The sequence below is a fragment of the Dama dama genome, chromosome 26 (genome assembly GCF_033118175.1).
Source record: "Dama dama isolate Ldn47 chromosome 26, ASM3311817v1, whole genome shotgun sequence".
Taxonomy (NCBI): Eukaryota; Metazoa; Chordata; class Mammalia; order Artiodactyla; family Cervidae; genus Dama; species Dama dama.
This window is the reverse complement of record NC_083706.1, coordinates 52,674,649-52,693,779: the sequence shown is the minus strand read 5'-3', so window position 1 is coordinate 52,693,779 and position 19,131 is coordinate 52,674,649. Positions and strand designations below refer to the sequence as shown.

Below are 19,131 nucleotides of genomic sequence, written 5' to 3'. Positions count from 1 at the left end.
AAGGCTGTAGATTGTCACCTTGCTTATTTAACTTCTATGCAGAGTACATCATGCAAACTGCCGGGCTGGATGAAGCACAAGCTAGAATCAAGATTGCTGGGAGAATTTTGTTAAGGATTTTTGCATCTATGTTCATCAGTGATATTGGCCTGTAGTTTTCTTTTTTTGTGGCATCTTTGTCTGGTTTTGGAATTAGGGTGATGGTGGCCTCATAGAATGAGTTTGGAAGCTTACCTTCTTCTGCAATTTTCTGGAAGAGTTTGAGTAAGATAGGTGTTAGCTCTTCTCTAAATTTTTGGTAGAATTCAGCTGTGAAGCCATCTGGTCCTGGGCTTTTGTTTGCTGGAAGATTTTTGATGACAGTTTCGATTTCCTTGCTTGTGATGGGTCTGTTAAGATCTTCTATTTCTTCCTGGTTCAGTTTTGGAAAGTTATACTTTTCTAAGAATTTGTCCATTTCATCCAAGTTGTCCATTTTATTGGCATAGAGCTGCTGGTAGTAGTCTCTTATGATCCTTTGTATTTCAGTGTTGTCTGTTGTGATCTCTCCATTTTCATTTCTAATTTTGTTAATTTGGTTTTTCTCTCTTTGTTTCTTAATGAGTCTTGCTAATGGTTTGTCAATTTTGTTTATTTTTTCAAAAAACCAGCTTTTAGCTTTGTTGATTTTTGCTATGGTCTCTTTAGTTTCTTTTGCATTTATTTCTGCCCTGATTTTTAAGATTTCTTTCCTTCTGCTAACTCTGGGGTTCTTCATTTCTTCCTTCTCTAATTGCTTTAGGTGTAGAGTTAGGTTATTTAATTGGTTTTTTTCCTGTTTCTTGATGTAAGCCTGTAATGCTATGAACCTTCCCCTTAGCACTGCTTTTACAGTGTCCCATAGGTTTTGGGTTGTGTTTTCATTTTCATTCATTTCTATACATATTTTGATTTCTTTTTTGATTTCTTCTATGATTTGTTGGTTATTCAGAAGCGTGTTATTTAGCCTCCATATGTTTGAAGTTTTAACAATTTTTTCCCTGTAATTGAGATCTAATCTTACTGCACTGTGGTCAGAAAAGATGACTGGAATGATTTCAATTTTTTTGAATTTTCCAAGACCAGATTTATGGCCCAGGATGTGATCTATTCTGGAGAATGTTCCGTGTGCACTTGAGAAAAAGGTGAAGTTGATTGTTTTGGGGTGAAATGTCCTATAGATATCAATTAGGTCTAGCTGGTCCATTGTGTCATTTAAGGTTTGTGTTTCCTTGTTAATTTTCTGTTTAGTTGATCTATCCATAGTTGTGAGTGGGGTATTAAAGTCTCCCACTATTATTGTGTTACTATTAATTTCCTCTTTCATACTTGTTAGCGTTTGCCGTACATATTGCGGTGCTCCTATGTTGGGTGCATATATATTTATAATTGTTATATCTTCTTTTTTGATTGATCCTTTGATCATTATGTAGTGTCCTTCTTTGTCTCTTTTCACTTCCTTTATTTGAAAGTCTATTTTATCTGATATGAGTATTGCGACTCCTGCTTTCTTTTGGTCTCCGTTTGCATGAAATATTTTTTTCCAGCCCTTCACTTTTAGTCTGTATGTGTCTCTTGTTTTGAGGTGGGTCTCTTGTAGACAGCATATTAAAAAAATCATACACCATGACCAAGTGGGCTTTATCCCAGGAATGCAAGGATTCTTTAATATCCGCAAATCAATCAATGTCATACACCACATTAACAAATTGAAAGATAAAAACCATATGATTATCTCAATAGATGCAGAGAAAGCCTTTGACAAAATTCAACACTCATTTATGATTAAAACTCTCCAAAAAGCAGGAATAGAAGGAACATACCTCAACATAATAAAAGCTATATATGACAAACCCACAGCAAGCATCACCCTCAATGGTGAAAAATTGAAGGCATTTCCCCTGAAATCAGGAACAAGACAAGGGTGCCCACTCTCACCACTACTATTCAACATAGTGTTGGAAGTGCTGGCCACAGCAATCAGAGCAGAAAAAGAAGTAAAAGGAATCCAGATAGGAAAAGAAGAAGTGAAACTCTCACTGTTTGCAGATGACATGATCCTCTACATAGAAAACCCTAAAGATTCTACCAGAAAATTACTAGAGCTAATCAATGAATATAGTAAAGTTGCAGGATATAAAATTAACACACAGAAATCCCTTGCATTCCTATATACTAACAATGAAAAAACAGACAGAGAAATTAAGGAAACAATACCATTCACCATTGCAACAAAAAGAATAAAATACTTAGGAGTATATCTACCTAAAGAAACAAAGGACCTATACATAGAAAACTATAAAACACTGATGAAAGAAATCAAAGAGGACACAAACAGATGGAGAAACATACCGTGCTCATGGATTGGAAGAATTAATATTGTCAAAATGGCTATTCTACCCAAAGCAGTCTATAGATTCAATGCAATCCCTATCAAGCTACCAACGGTATTTTTCACAGAACTAGACCAAAGAATTTCAGAATTTGTATGGAAATACAAAAAACCTCGAATAGCCAAAGTAATCTTGAGAAAGAAGAATGGAGCTGGAGGAATCAACCTGCCTGACTTCAGACTCTACTACAAAGCCACAGTCATCAAGACAGTATGGTACTGGCACAAAGACAGAAATATAGATCAATGGAACAGAATAGAAAGCCCAGAGATAAATCCACGAACCTATGGACACCTTATCTTCGACAAAGGAGGCAAGGATATACAATGGAAAAAAGACAACCTCTTTAACAAGTGGTGCTGGGAAAACTGGTCAACCACTTGTAAAAGAATGAAACTAGAACACTTTCTAACACCATACACAAAAATAAACTCAAAATGGATTAAAGATCTAAATGTAAGACCAGAAACTATAAAACTCCTAGAGGAGAACATAGGCAAAACACTCTCCGACATAAATCAAAGCAAGATCCTCTATGACCCACCTCCCAGAATACTGGAAATAAAAGCAAAACTAAACAAATGGGACCTAATGAAACTTAAAAGCTTTTGCACTACAAAGGAAACTATAAGTAAGGTGAAAAGACAGCCCTCAGATTGGGAGAAAATAATAGCAAATGAAGAAACAGACAAAGGATTAATCTCAAAAATATACAAGCAACTCCTGCAGCTCAATTCCAGAAAAATAAATGACCCAATCAAAAAATGGGCCAAAGAACTAAACAGACATTTCTCCAAAGAAGACATACAGATGGCTAACAAACACATGAAAAGATGCTCAACATCACTCATTATTAGAGAAATGCAAATCAAAACCACAATGAGGTACCATTACACGCCAGTCAGGATGGCTGCTATCCAAAAGTCTACAAGCAATAAATGCTGGAGAGGGTGTGGAGAAAAGGGAACCCTCTTACACTGTTGGTGGGAATGCAAACTAGTACAGCCGCTATGGAAAACAGTGTGGAGATTTCTTAAAAAACTGGACATAGAACTGCCATATGACCCAGCAATCCCACTTCTGGGCATACACACTGAGGAAACCAGATCTGAAAGAGACACGTGCACCCCAATGTTCATCGCAGCACTGTTTATAATAGCCAGGACATGGAAGCAACCTAGATGCCCATCAGCAGATGAATGGATAAGGAAGCTGTGGTACATATACACCATGGAATATTACTCAGCCATTAAAAAGAATTCATTTGAACCAGTCCTAATGAGATGGATGAAGCTGGAGCCCATTATACAGAGTGAAGTAAGCCAGAAAGATAAAGAACATTACAGCATACTGACACATGTATATGGAATTTAGAAAGGTGATAACGATAACCCTATATGCAGAACAGAAAAAGAGACACAGAAATACAGAACAGACTTTTGAACTTTGTGGGAGAATGTGAGGGTGGGATATTTCAAAAGAACAGCATGTATACTATCTATGGTGAAACAGATCACCAGCCCAGGTGGGATGCACGAGACAAGTGCTCCGGCCTGGTGTACTGGGAAGACCCAGAGGAATCGGGTGGAGAGGGAGGTGGGAGGGGGGATCGGGATTGGGAATACATGTAAATCCATGGCTGATTCATATCAATGTATGACAAAACCCACTGGAAAAAAATAATAATAATAATAATAATAAAAATTAAAAAAAAAAAAAAAAAGAAAAAAAAAAAAAAATAAAAGTTACCATCCCAAAGGAAAAAAAAAAAAAAAAAGATTGCTGGGAGAAATATCAGTAAACTCAGATATGCAGATGACAACACCCTTAGGACAGAAAGTAAAGAAGAACTAAACAGACTCTTGATGAAAGTGAAAGAGGAGAGTGAAAAACCTGGCTTAAAACTCAACATTCAGAAAACTAAGATCATGGCATCCAGTCCCATCACTTCATGGTAAACAGATGGGCAAACAGTGGAAACAGTGGCAGACTTTATTTTGGGGGGCTCCAAAATCACTGCAGATGGTGACTGCAGTCATGACATTCAGAGACACTGCTCCTTGGAAGAATAGTTATGACCAACCTAGACAGCATATTAAAAACGAGAGACATTACTTTGCCAACAAAGGTCCATCTAGTCAAAGCTATGGTTTTTCCAGTAGTCACGTATGGATGTGAGAGTTGGGACTATGAAGAAAGCTGAGCGCCAAAGAATTAATGCTTTTGCTGTGGTGTTGGAGAAGACTTTTGAGAGTGCCTTGGACTGCGAGGAGATCAAACCAGTCAATCCTGAAGGAAATCAGTCCTGAATAGTCACTGGAAGGACTGATGCTGAAGCTGTAACTCCAATACTTTGGCAACTTGATGCAAACAACTGACTCCTTAGAAAAGACTCTGATGCTGGGAAAGATTGAAGGCAGGAGAAGGGGACAACAGAGGATGAGATGGTTGGATGGCATCACCGACTCAAAGGATGTGAGTCTGAGTAAACTCCAGGAGTTGGTGATGGACAGGGAGGCCTGGCGTGCTGCAGTCCATGGGGTCGCAAAGAGTAGGACACAACTGAGCAACTGAACTGACTGACCTGCCCTCCTACTCAAACAACTTGAAGGTATGGAATGAATCTGAAGCTTTGTTGTATTTTTCCTAAGATGCCACACACAGTATGCATTCAAATATTTGCAAATATAATAAAAACTTCAAATAAACATGTTGTCATTAAAAGCTACTATGTGAAATATGCAACTGAGATTACTCAAAAATTGCCTGTCACATAATAGCAATCACTTCCTACTGAAATGCAGCATAAAACACTGCTTTCCAAGTACCACCTTACAAAAATAAGAGAGTTACAACACTTAGTAACCTAAGGCTTCTTAAACAGTAAGTATTAAACTTCTGAAACCACTGATACATCATCATGCAAGCTTCCTGAAAGCACAATGACATGTACGAGAGTGAAGTTAATAAATTATAATATACCTCTATAAGATGAACTGTTACCATAAAAACTATATTGTTAAATGATATAAAATGGCAGGGGAAAATGCTCATGACATAATTTATTTCAAAAAAATAATAATTCACATTAAGGCTCAAAGACAGCATGCTAGGATACTTCTCTGCCTTCACAGCACCATCTTTCGAAGGATTCAGAGACCACAGAGCACCTTACTGTAAAGGTGAATTAAGGTTTGCATTTTCAGGAATTCGCTGGTGGTCCAATGGTTAGGACTCAGCGCATTCACTCCCAGAGGCCAGGTTCAATTCCCGTTAGGGTAACTAAAACCCAGCAAGCCATGCCACAAGGCCAAAAAAAAAGAGTTTGCATCTTCAATTCTCTACATTTCAGGAATAACAAAAAATAGAGCAAAAGTCTGGGGTGGTGGGGGGGAGGGGGAGTAAAATGCAAGCCATTATCCACTCTACAAAGGCACCACAGTAGACCTCTTCTTCGTGGTCCTCCAAATATTAACAAAGAATACACATCCATCCTTCTCTCATGACTGAGTTCAACTTCAAGTAATGGAAGGAAAAATGGTATTTTACAACTGACTTGGCAATTAAAAAAAAAAAAAAAGCTCAGTATAACAACTAGAAACATATAATTTAAATGCAGTAACTAATAATAAAACACATATTTCCACAAATCAAAAAGTTTCTAAGGAACTTAAAATTGCAAGCCATTTTCAAAGCAAAATATATAATACTCACCCAACCAAAAAAAAGCTGATAAGGAATGCTATAAACGATAATAAAGTGAGACAAAATTACCTTTTACTGCTGATAATTTTTATTACTATGATAAAACTACAATCTCCAAAAGAACTTTCTCTTTATACAACATATAATAGTAAACTACGGCACACATTTTTTTTCATACCTAGATTAATAAACAGAAATCAACTGCCTGGTAAAGATTTTAGAATTACAAAGGTAATATACAAACAATGCGTTTAAACAGACTTGACACAGTCCCTTTCCAAAACAAACCAAAACCATTCAGACAACGAAACTGTAAAGGCAGAAAATATTTCAGAATATTGCTGTAATCAATCCAATGTCCTAGACCATTCATATTTTATATAGTCAACATAGTAACATATGGTCTCCTAAAAAAACTCTTTAAAGAAATATCACAACTGATTTAAGTACTACCCCCAAATTAAATTCAGCAACTAATATTTGTCACATTTCTCAACGACAACTCTTCTCTTACAATTTAAGGAAGAAAAATTTCCTATTCTGGCAAGAGAGTTATCTCTCAACACATTTTAATCACTAAACACTGTCTTTTGTGTACTAATATCTCCATCTGCTGGAACAGAACTTCCTTACTACCAAAGTTCTTAAGGACAAAAACTTTCCAGTAGAGATTTTACAACTACTTAAAAATAAAATTTAATACTTAATTTCTACCTAGGGATTTTTTTTTCCTCTAACTCACAGGACCTTAAAAGCTTAGACCTATCCTTATTCTTTTACCAACATTATTCAGAAAAGTTCACTAAATTAAAACACTTTGCCTGCTACGTTCTCTTCTCTCTCTATCCTTAGGATTAAGATACAAAGCAGTAGCCTGAACAGCACAATCTTTTTCCTTTTAGGTTATCTTAAAGTTCTCTATCTCTCTGGAACATATCTCCATAAATACACACATAAATACACTCAGTAACCCCTGATTATAAAATATATTCTCCTATAATTTCTGCTGGACATGGGGTAAAAACTAACAGAAACAGTCAGTAAAACAGCGAAAGAACTTAGCTAATAAATGACAACATCAAAAGTTAAACAACAAGATTTGGTAGAAAAAAATACTACAAATTTAATAAAGCCAAAGAAAGAAAGAAGAAAATTATATCAAATGGAAGAGTAAGAGATCACTGGTTGTATCTATAATTTGTAACATGTCTAAAATATGTTAAAAATGTTTAAATATATTCAGTAGTTGTACAATTATTAGCAATATTATTTTCAAAGTATGTTTTTTATATTGTAGCATAAAGTAAATAGGAAATTCTGTCAATGTCAGAAACCACATTATTTTGGTGTTGGCAGAAAAAGACACAATTATAAAATTAAATAAACGTTAAAATTGAATTGAAAGTAGAAACATGAACTCATTAACTGTCGAGCTCTGTTCACAGAAAATGGCCAATGGCTTGGAAGTAACCTCACCCTGACAGCAACCAATACACTCAGACTAAATTCACATCTCTAATACCATTTCCAGTTAAAAAAAAAAAAAAAAAAACACCTTGCATAAAGGGTTAATTCTAGCTGTGGGGCAAGGGAGTGTGGGGCATCAAACTGTTCCAGAAAGCAAGCAAGATTTTCAAAAGACACAAAAGCCAGTTAAGATTATCACAGGCCAAAACTGTGACAACTTGAACATCAAAAAGAATATTAATTACAGTGGGTTTATTAAGATTCTTGAGCCCTTAATAATTATCATGAAACACAGAAAAAATTCATTAGTCATCTTTTGAGCTAGCTAGCAAACCAACACTTTACTCTGACAACCAACCAACACTTAGTAAGAACTAATCCTTTAAGTAAGAATCTATCTAACTCTTCCACTGGGAACATATTCCAGGCTCCCTGACGGCAGAACCGAAGCTGGGTTCCCGGGGGTAAGGGACACCATGGTGTTATACTTGGACCTGTCCATCTTCAGATCGGAATTCCAAAGTAACAGATATGGAAGGCATAAAGAACAAGCTCAGTAACAAGAAAGTTACATCAGTGTCATAAAAAAAAAAGAGAGACAGTTCTAGATTTAAGGCTTGAAGCTCTAACAATCAGATTCACTGAGTGATTCTGAGTCAGATTCTGATTTCCACAAGCCAGTTCAGTTATAAAGAATATTCTGGAGATAAAAGGAGATCTGAGGGGCTTCTCTGGTGGCTCAGCAGTAAATAATCTGCCTGCAGTGCCCAAGACGCAGGCAAGGCAGGAGGTGGGGTTTGATCCCTGAATTGGGAAGTTCCCCTGGAGAAGGAAATGGCAACCCATTGCAGTATTCTTGCCTGGGAGATCCAATGAACAGGGCGTTTGGCAGGCTACACAGTCCATGGGGTTGCAAAGAGTCCGACAGGATCAAAGCAACTTGGCACACAAGGGGATCTGAATACAGATTGCTTATTACATGAATTGTAGGATTAATCCATTTTGTTCAGTGTGAATTTACTATGTAGAAAACTTGTCAGTTTTTAAAGAGATATATAAATATGTAGAGATAGAATGCCAAAATCTCTAATTTACCTTAAATAAATTAAAGTGTGGGCTTCCCTGGTGGCTCAGACAATAAAGAATCTGCCTGCAATGCAGGGGTTCAGTCCCTGGGTTGGGAAGATCCCCAGAGAAGAAAATGGCAACCCACTCCAGCATTCTTGCCTGGGAAATGCCACAGAGAAGCCTGGCAGGCTACAGTCCATGGGGTGGCAAAGAGTTGGACACAAGTGAGCGACTAACACATATACACACACACACACACACACACCCAAAGTAAAATGGATGATAAACAGTAGAGTTCCCAGAAAGTATTCACTGTACTTGATGAAACACATATATTTAACAGTATTAGGTAAGTATAGCTGAAACAAAATTTTTCAGTCAAACTATGTCAAAAATTCCCAAGATTCCCCAAACCAAGAGTTTCTTCAATTCTCTTTAATTCACACAGAAATGAAAGTTCAATTCTAAGTAACCAAAAACTGTACTGAGAGGTAAAAACATGAGCCCCATGTGTTCTCAATACTTTAATATGAATACAGTAACTTACAGGTAAAGAAAAAAATAATTTGCATGTATGTTTATTTACAGTTAAAACACCATTTTAAAAAACTCTAAAAAGTTAAAATCTAAAACAGAAAAATCAAAAAATATTTTTTATTAAATATTTGGAGAAAATATAAGAATCTTTCCAAATTCCCTACTGTCTTAATTCTCCACAGTTTCCAAAGTCTACTTCCTTAAACCGATTTGTTCTATACACTCTTGCTAGTTTATCTCCAGAGATTTCATCATGGCATCCTGATACAACCCACGTCATCAATGGTTCCTTACAAGACTGAGTAAAACCTGAACACTGACCCAGCGTTCAGAACCCATCACGATACAGCTGCAAACTGGTTTTCTGGCTCTGCTCGGCTCTTCCTTCTCACCGCTTCTCTACATGCATCTGTCATCTCAACTCACCTCCTCGAAACACACTTTTATGAAAGTCCTTCAATCTTCCATCACTACTGTTTTGATACTACCTTACTTTTCCCTTCTGCTGAACATCCCTTACCCTCCCATTCACCTCATTAAAGACCAACTAATACCATTCACCTATTAATACCAAATCAAGTTCCACTTCTTAAAAAATCCTTATTAGACACTTCAGCATAAAGTGACTTCTGAACTTCCAGAATGCTAGAAATGATTCTCCTCAACACAAAAACTAGCTGATATTCAGTTGGATAACTGACCCTTCTTTTTGTCTTCTTTTCTCATTCATCTGGTTGCCCATCCTATGAAAAACCACCTGGAAATGCTGACGGAGGTTAGATGATGCCGCCTTATAGCCTAAGAAACTCTTCTGCATATAATATTCTCCATCCTCAGAGTATTTTGATTTGAAGTTACCAGTGTAACTGGTAATTCCATTTAGAAACTAAGGTTCAGAAAGGTTACAGATCTTGTCCAACGTCACCAAACTAACCAGTTAGCTGTAAAGTCATGAACAGGTCCCAGGTCTATTAGCTAAAGAACTGTTACTACGATTATGGGCAGTCAATTTCAGAGTAACTTATATGATCTTGGTTTGAAATTTTTATTTCTTCTAATCAATTCTATTAGAGTTGACACATTACCGTTAACACAGCAAGTGACGGTGGTTTATACTCAATTCTTTTGCATCTACTCAAAACGAACAGTGCAAGCTCCAGATGTGGGCCTTGGGACTAGGATGCAGGGGCTATCTAGTGCAGCTCTATTTCCATGGGATTTACTATCATCCATCTTTTGGCTGTCATTAGAGTTGCCTACCTATGCTTGTAACCACCCTATGCTAACCTAAAACTGATACAAGTCTGTATATTCCTGATTTGAATCGCCCAACAATAGTAAACTTTGACACAAGTTTCTTCTTGAGTAGTTTTCAAAAATAGGAATTTACAGTAATAAAGAGAGTAAAAACAATACTCAATATTCACTAGATTTATTTGCACCATGTTATTTTAAGAGCTAAAGCTCTATTCTTCGGTTACCAATCAGTTTAAGTGAATGAGTTGAAATTCTCTAAAAATGTGTTTACTTTTTTATTATTAGCCCTTTAATTATCATAAAGATCTACCATTGAATAATATATGTGTGTGAATTCTGGCTCCGAAACTATGACCAGCATTTTGCTGAAGCCCAACATATCACAGAATCAGGAAAACCCTCTTCTGTTTTTTTTCCCCTTCATGTCCACAACCCGAAGCAACAGCAGAAGTTCTTCTCTGCTCCATGTGGGCAGCAGTGTGGTCAACCCGCAGACCACCCACCGTGCTGTGATCTGCACCAGTCACAAGTCTCCCTAACTCCGTCTCTGCACCTGTGAAACGAAGACCTCATCCCCCAACTCACATTCCCTGGTAGCTCTGAAATTCCATGATCTTCTGGCATCACTTCAGCACGCCTTACACTCAACTACATCTAAGAAGAAATGTTTCACATTTCTCCCAGGTTTTTCCACATATAAGTCTCTTCAAATACTCTTTGTAAATGAATTTTCAGACCTTGTAAAATATTATGACACTGAGTTAATGGAAAAGTTTCAAGTAAAAATTGCATAGTTTGCTTTTTACTAGCGCTTTCTTTTTAATGTAATAATTACATGTATGTTATGTATTTTTCCTCCAAGAATCTGCAAAGGACCAGGTGATCATGCCCCATCTTTACAACAACTCGTCCTGCACTAAAGTCAAAAGCAAGATATTTAATATCCACTCCCTTTTCCACTGTTGATATAGAATCATTTCAGTCCTGAGGCCAGATTTTTACTTTGAAAAACTTCCTTACTCTGAACTTCACCATTGCAGCACCCATGCGCAAGGATTTCAAGGCCAGCTCACATCCACTGCAGGGCTCCCTTTATACACACGCAGGCTTGTACACATGCAAATACATACACCCCTTCCTTAGAACCACGGCCGCAGAGCACAGGGCCGCTTCATGGACTTAACTGTACTTTCATGTTTTTCTGAGACTTCAACCTCCCTGAAAAGCATCCAAATTGATAAATTCTGCTTTAACACAAGTAATGTGATAGAAATGCTAAATGTAAACTGAATCATTTCACCAACCTCAAAACTTCATTTAATAAAATGTGTAGGTTAGAATCAATATATGAAACAACAGTATGAATATAAACACAATTCTGTTTATTTTATTAGACTTGACAGGATTGCTAGGTTTTCAAGTGAGTTTCTGCTTCAGGAAACTGAGAAAATGTTGAGAATATTAAGTACAGTCATTACCTTGTTAATTACAAGAATTTTGGATAAATCACTTAACTTCAACAAGCTATGTATTTGTTAAACTCTGGGCACATTTACTTTAAACACTGTTACGGATAAAGCAGAGAAGTAGACTCCTTTTAAGAGAATTAAATTTCAGTTAACTGAAATTTTCAATTTATCAGTCTTCTAAGTAATGACACTTTCAACTTAGCCTCAATAAACACCTGTGTCTTAAAAACTGCTATTTGTGTTAAATTACTGTAACAGCCACATATGTTTACACTCAGCTTTCCTCTAAACTAAAACCATTCAAATAGTCCTTATTTACCCTGAGCACATCAAAGCAGCGCTTAGGGAGAAGAAATCTTTCATATTCACTGTGCTTTGCACAGAGTACAAGACATACATATCTGCTGAATGTTGCCTTTATAGGTAACTGACTAGGGGAAGGTTCACCTATGTAATTCCATAAATGCCAAAAGTTGCACAAGCTGAGATGAACACTGACAGATCTTTTCTGCCTATGGACTGATACACTTTGTATAAGACTGGCTAGAAACTACTGCTTAAATAAAGCAATTTTATCTTCCTAATTCTCATTCATACCAATGGTAGTAAAATAAAATTAAGCTCCTTGAGGGCAAGCACTGCAAAGAATATTATAAGATTTCTAAAAAATACCATTTTTAAAAAAATATGAGTACCTTTTTTCCTAATTACCCAAAACCATCTGCTTAATCCCGTATTTTAGAGAAACTAGAAATGAACACATTTTAGAGAAACTAGAAATGAAAAAAGAATTTTAAGTGTGAGCCTATCTATTAATTCAACAAATGTCTGAGATCGCACATATGCAGGCTATGAGGTGGCCACTTTCAAGAAACTATTTCTAACAGACAAAAGAGAGAGATAACATTACAAACCAGAGACAGACAAAAAAAAAAGAGATGATATTACAATGTTAAGTATGATAACTATATAAAGAGTAGTACCTAACACAGGCCGGGGGTTATATTTATAGTCAAATTTCGTAACAGAGTCACACTAACAAAACAAACCATACTCACTATGAAAAGTTTAATGCTATTTTTGGTTTCTATTAAATGAAAATAAACCTGTAAAAATCTTACTTGGGCATCAAACAACCTAGCTATTTTGAGTCCCAATGCTGACATGCCAATTCAAAAAAGGGAGAAACATTTCCTGAAAGTTCTCATTAAGAGAAAAATACATTTTTGCACTTAGAATTCACACTTAACTGTCAATGTCAAAAAAAAGAGGGGTCAGAGAAAATGACGAAGTCCTGTCAATCATGCAAATAAAAAATCAGCAAGCACATAATTTTAACTATGACTTCTTTACATGGGCCCATGCACTAACCCCTTCCCGTTGACTCTAAAATACATCCTTACATATCTCACAATAGCTGACATGTAAGTAACAGAAAATTGCTCAGTGGGCTCCAACTTTTAAATAATCAAAAACTAAAACTTAACAATAGCATAGCACTTCCAACATCCCCAACAGAATAAGGCCAAGTTTTACTTATAACTGCACCATTATAAATCAAACAAAGTATATTAACAGCATTGAATTCTCAAGTAAATTAAAATGTGGTTCCACTCAGATTATAAAAAGTTACCTTTATAATCACACTGATGTAATTCTCTTAATACCAAAAAAAAAAAAAAAAGTCAAAAAACAAAACAAAACCTTATAATAAACTGGTCTCAAAAAAGGAGCACCTGAATCATGCTCAGGAAAGGGAAGGAGGGTTCACTTCATGTCTTTTGTTGCAGGCATTTATTTCCCTTAAGAAGGAAGCCAAAAACCATTTGTTCTTATGAAAAACGGATGCATTTCAACTTCAGGATTGTGACTAGTAGGGGGAAAACAACAGGAATAAGATGTGTACGAAGCATTAAAAAGATAAAATTAACTTGTTTTCATTTGATATGCTCAAAGCCATTTAAGAAAAGGTGCTCATACCAAACACACTGGCAAATGTGATTAGCAGAGACCTATTTCTATTAACTCAAGTACATTACAGCCTGGAGAGTAAAGATTTACTACAAAACCATGTAAACTGGATAAAGTTAAGAAAAAGAAGTCACCTGCATCATAGTATGTACAAGCATTTTACATAAACACTCTTGTCTACAGAGAAGTTAAGCTTCAAAGTATTGAATAAATGACCCATGATACAAATTATCATTCCCATTATTACATTATAGCTGCTGACACCTTCTGGGTGAGGAGAAAAAAGGATAATGGAAAAAACTGATTATGAAAACTAGCTTCCTTCTCATTACTAGTAATGCAAAGGTTTGTGCATACAAAAACACAACCTTTGCTCCTCAAGAACAGATTACTTCAACTTAAAATCAGTTTGTTACAGATATTGATTATTGTCAACAATGCTTCTTCGGCAGCGGCAGCGGGGGGGGGGGGGTGGGGGGGACCAACTATAATAAACTTATATAACAAAATTCCTCTCAATACAAAAAAAATAACCATGTAATTTCTAAACTCAGCAAGATTTCTCAAAAAAAAAATGAACTGTAGGAAAACTAAAATATGATATATTCAATAATGAATGCATAATGAATGGAAACAAACATTTAATATTGGAAAATGTTTAACTAGCAAAGCAAATTTTAATTTCATTTTCAAGGGAGAGGAAACAGGGAGAAAAAATAAATTAAGGTCAAAAAGAAAATTTACATCTCTCCCTCACCCCCAACCCCCAAAAAAGATAACGAAAAAGTGAACACAAATTTTTCAGATCACTAACGTGGACTCTAACATGTTTGCTCTTTCTGAGCCATGCACTACTTTTTCAGTTATTCACAATAAAAAGATTTAGACTAGTCTTCCTCAAAAACTATACCATATAGTCACAATTTTCATATCTGCCTAAAAATGAACACTCAATCTAATTTTAATATCTCTAGATTTCCATTTCCCCCTATTTGGGATTTTTAGGGAGAGTGATTTTATTTTTATTTTTATGCTGTCTCAATTCTAAACTGCAATACTTTATTAAAACAGAAGTTACATTCAAATACTGTTCCTGCTTAAGTTTCATTTTCAAGACAAAGGAAGGTTTCCCAAAAAAACAAACAAACAAAAAAAAAAAACACCTATTCTTTCTCATGGATAGTCCCAGGCTGGTTCAGTGGAAAACTTCTCTTTAAAGGAAGAGCAGTTTAACACTTTAAAACCTCAATCAAACCTATCTGTGATCGTCTCTATCTCAATGGAAGACCAAGTATCAGAATTATCAACTGATGGTATGTCTTTTATGAGACTGGTCCAACCTAGAATTCATTCAACAACCTAAAAAAGCAACCATGCTAAATAAAGTTATTTCAGAGAAAAATCTGACATCCCCTCTCCTGCACCCCCCCACACACACACACAAAAAAAAACAGTAAACAAAAAAAGACTGTTCACAATCCACAGTCAAAATATAATCTAAAGGTTAACCTGGCATAAAATTAAAATGCTTACTCTAAAGCATTTAAGTTTTAATCAACCAAACGAAATCTAGAACACAGAAATCCCCAATGTGTAACTGGCCAAATATTCTCAAACTGACCAAGAAATTTTTTTAAAGCTTACTTTTGAAAAATATGTCAAAATAAAATTGCTACTCATTTAAAACTTACAATTATCAGAAGATACAACTACTATCAGTAAGTACAATATCGTGACTAATCACTGAAATAAAATTTAGTTTTAACTAAATTAAAAAAGAATTCTTCAGCCAAGCATATGGACAAAGGAAATTATAATTCCTAACCACAAACAAGTAGATTAATTTGTTTTGGACAATGATAGGCCACAAAGGAGTAAAGGACAACTTGCCAAATTTGAGAATCAAATCACCCAGCACAGATAAAAATGTGATGAACTTCAGAAACCAATATTTTTCTTAAGTCAAGTTAAGTTTATAATAAGTCTAACAATTACAGGAAGCAGCTTATTCCACACTAAGGAATAACCCCTTTTCCTCCCTGTTTGTACTGGTCTGATAAAAAACAATCAAACTTCCTAGTCATTATGCTGTCCCTTTTTAAACATCCTAGCTACTATACAGGAGCAATCTTTATGCTGGGGAGTTGAAAAGGGTAAAACTCAATAGAGACTGAGACAGAGATGAAGTAAACCATAATAAAAATAAAAAATACATATTACTTAGACTGTTTCCTCCTCAACCAGTGGTTTACAACATTTAAAACTCAAACGATTACTATTTCCAAAGAGAGAAACGAACAAACCTTTGTTAGAAATAATGGACATAATTGGAATTCTAGATTTAGAAGATCAAAAATTATCATGCCAAAGGTTAGAACCAACTTCAATTACCATTTAGAGATTTCAGGCCAACATAACAGTACAAATGAAAAATCTTTCAAAATCAGTCAGAGAAACTCAATTTACTTCAAATAGTACAAATGAGGAGAAAACATTTCCAAACTTTTTATATCTCCTATGCTGTCTCACTGAATCCAACATTTTAATTCAGACGCAACTTTAACCCTAATATAATCAAAGCCTATTTTCATTCTAATGACTATAAAAGATTTCTTCTATACAACTACGCTTAAAGAAAAAGCTCAAAGTTTTTACGAATACCACTAAAACTTTAAATGCATCAAAACGTGCCAAGAAAAAATAGCGTTATTACTTCCATAGCGCATGTGGAATTCATGAAATCACATGAAATGTAATAAAATTGTTCCGAAGTGTCTTCAAATATATATATGGACACAAAATGACAAAAGGACCTATGATTTAAGTTTCAACTAAATTTAATATAGGTCAGGTAACTGAGAATGTTACACATTTTGCTCCAAACATCTCTTAAGCTTAAAAAAAAATAACTGGCGCCCCTTAGCGCCCACAATTGGAAATACTCAATTTAAGAGTTCCAACAATTTTTTTTTTTTTTTTTGACATTCCAGAAAGTTTTCTGCCTCCACAATCTTTCAAATGCCAACACAAATAGGAAAAGCAGAACCCCTTAAAGGCACAGCTCAAGTTTTCCCCGGAACAATTTGATATGAACCGATTTGCTGTTTCAACTATGGGGGGGAAAAAAGCTCATCTCAATGAAATCTATCTACTGCTGTATGTTTAACATATAAGCACACACACACAAAAAACAGTACGCAGTAATATCCAACAGTTTCTACTTTTCGAGTTGTTTCTGAGACTTTCATGGTAACCAAAGCTCCTGGGATGCTTCTTCAACCTCCTTTTATCACGCAGGTATTTCCGGTCTTTTGTTCTTGCGTGACATTCCAACTCCCCAAGCTTCAGATCCCTTTCTCCCAGATCTGTTGTAAAAATCTCTCAAAATCCTTGCGAAAAATCTACAATCCAATGTTAATCGCTATGCAGCAGTTTTCCGTTTTCTTCAAACAGTCCTCCCGGAGATGCTTCTAAGCAGGAAAAAAAAAAAAGAAACTCCACGCTACTCAATTTTCAAAAATGACCCCCTTCGTAGTGGTCGCCTTTCCCCTGGCGGCCACGGAAACGACCCCGGACAGGGACGCTCCGGCCCGGCCGCGCCGCCGGACCTCGGTCGAGCCCTCTCCGAGTCGTCCGGAAAGAACGTCCTCGGCGGTCCTCGCTCCTCGCAGCTCTCCGCCGACGAAGCTCTGCTGCAAACTTTTGCTCGCTTCGTCTTCGCCCTCTCGGGCGCCTCGGCTTCCTGTCCTACACACCGAGGCGGCCGCGGCCCTGGGGGAAAGCTCTCCGCCCAAGTTCTCTCCAAGTCGGACGCCGCCCGCACGCGTCCTCGCGGTATTTCGACTTCACCCCCCCGAAAGTGAACTTAAAACTCCCCGACGGGGCTCGCTTCCCCAAACAAAAGGACAGAAAAGTGCTTTCCGCTGTCATTTTGTCCTCGCCTTCGGCTACGGCGGCTGTACTTTCTCGGTCGGCTCTGGGATGCCTTTCAATTCACCCAGCCCCACGCTCCTCGGTCCCCTCGAGTATTTACAAGCTGCTCAAACTTCCAAAAACAAAAGCACAAGCCCCACTCGGGGAACCGCCAGGACCTCTGTTGGGGGGTAGGGGGGGTGGCCCCTCCGGGAACGGCCCCGAGGCCGGTGTCCTTCAGGCGCCCGCGAGGCGGGCGAGGCCGGGCTGCTCCCCGGGAGGCCCGTGGAGCTCGGGGCCGTCGCGGAGCTCGAGGCCGGGCCGGGAGCCGGCAACCCCGCAGCCTCCACAGGCGCACCCGCCGGGGCGCCAGCGACGCAAGGCCGGGCCGGGGTGAGGGAGACCGGGGTGGGGGGGGGGGGGGGGGCGGAGAGCGTCCCACCCGCGGGTCCCGCCCGAGCCCCGGCCCGCCCGTCCCGCGCCCCCCGGCCTCGGCGCCGCCTCCGTGCGCCCCGCCCGGGCCTCGCCGGCCCCGGGCGCACGGTCCCCCGCCGGCGGCCGCGCGACCTTCCCGCCCTCCCCACACTCCGGCGGGCGTCGGGTCCCGGGGAGAGGGGCCGCCGCCCGGGCGCGGGCCGCAATGGGCCGGGCCGGGCAGGACTCACCTTCGTCCAGCAGCCGCTCGAGGTGGTTGAAGATCCCGCAGAAGTTGGGCAGGCTGCTCATGAGCTTCTTGTCGTTCATCAGCTGCATCAGGTAATCTGGGGTGGGCTTCGGCTTCTCCTTCGTTTCCATTTCCCCCACCATATTCCAGGCTCCGCAGCTCACTCCGCCCGCCGCCGCCGCCGCCGCCGCCGCCGGAGAGGGAGGGAGGGGCGGGGAGCCCCGGCCGCCGGCCGCTCGGGACTCGGCGTCCCGCTCCGCTCCGCTCCCGCGCCGGGCGCCCGGGCGGCCGGACCGCGCGCTCGCCGCGCTCCCCCCGCCCCCGCAGGCACTTTCCGCCCGCGGCCCGACGCGCTCCCGGCCCGCCGCCGCCGCCGCCGCTCCTCGGCCGCCGGCTCGGCGCGTCCCTCACGAGGCCGGCGGGCGGGAGGCGGGTCTCCGCGGGCCGAGTGCGGGCGCGGGGCCGCTCGGCGCCGGACGAGGAGGAGCCGGGCCGCCGCTCGCCCGCCCGCTCGCCCGCTCTCTAGCTCGCTCGGCTGGTCGCGCCCGCTCGGCCGCCGCCGCCGCCTCTGCCGCGGGCTCGGGGTCTCTCTGGGCTGGTCCCCGCCGCGGCCGCCTCTCCGCTGCCGCTGCCGCCGCGCTCTGACTCCGCTCCTCCTCTTCCTCCTCCT

At 39.2% G+C, this 19,131-nt stretch overlaps 1 protein-coding gene across 8 annotated transcripts in view; it reads right to left on the bottom strand.

Moving 5' to 3' along the window:
- Positions 1 to 18,660, bottom strand: part of QKI (QKI, KH domain containing RNA binding) — a 149,542-nt gene extending 130,882 nt beyond the window's left edge. For 5 of the 8 annotated variants that reach the window (XM_061130292.1, XM_061130288.1, XM_061130289.1 and 2 more), the window contains exon 1: positions 18,463 to 18,659. In XM_061130292.1, coding sequence (XP_060986275.1) covers positions 18,463 to 18,604 — 142 coding nt within the window. In that variant the 5' untranslated portion in view covers positions 18,605 to 18,659. Of the gene's footprint in view, positions 1 to 17,106; positions 17,460 to 18,462 lie in introns of those variants that run through there. The other 3 variants (XR_009690689.1, XM_061130293.1, XM_061130291.1) reach the window with 3 other exon arrangements.
- Positions 18,661 to 19,131: the final 471 nt, after the last annotated feature.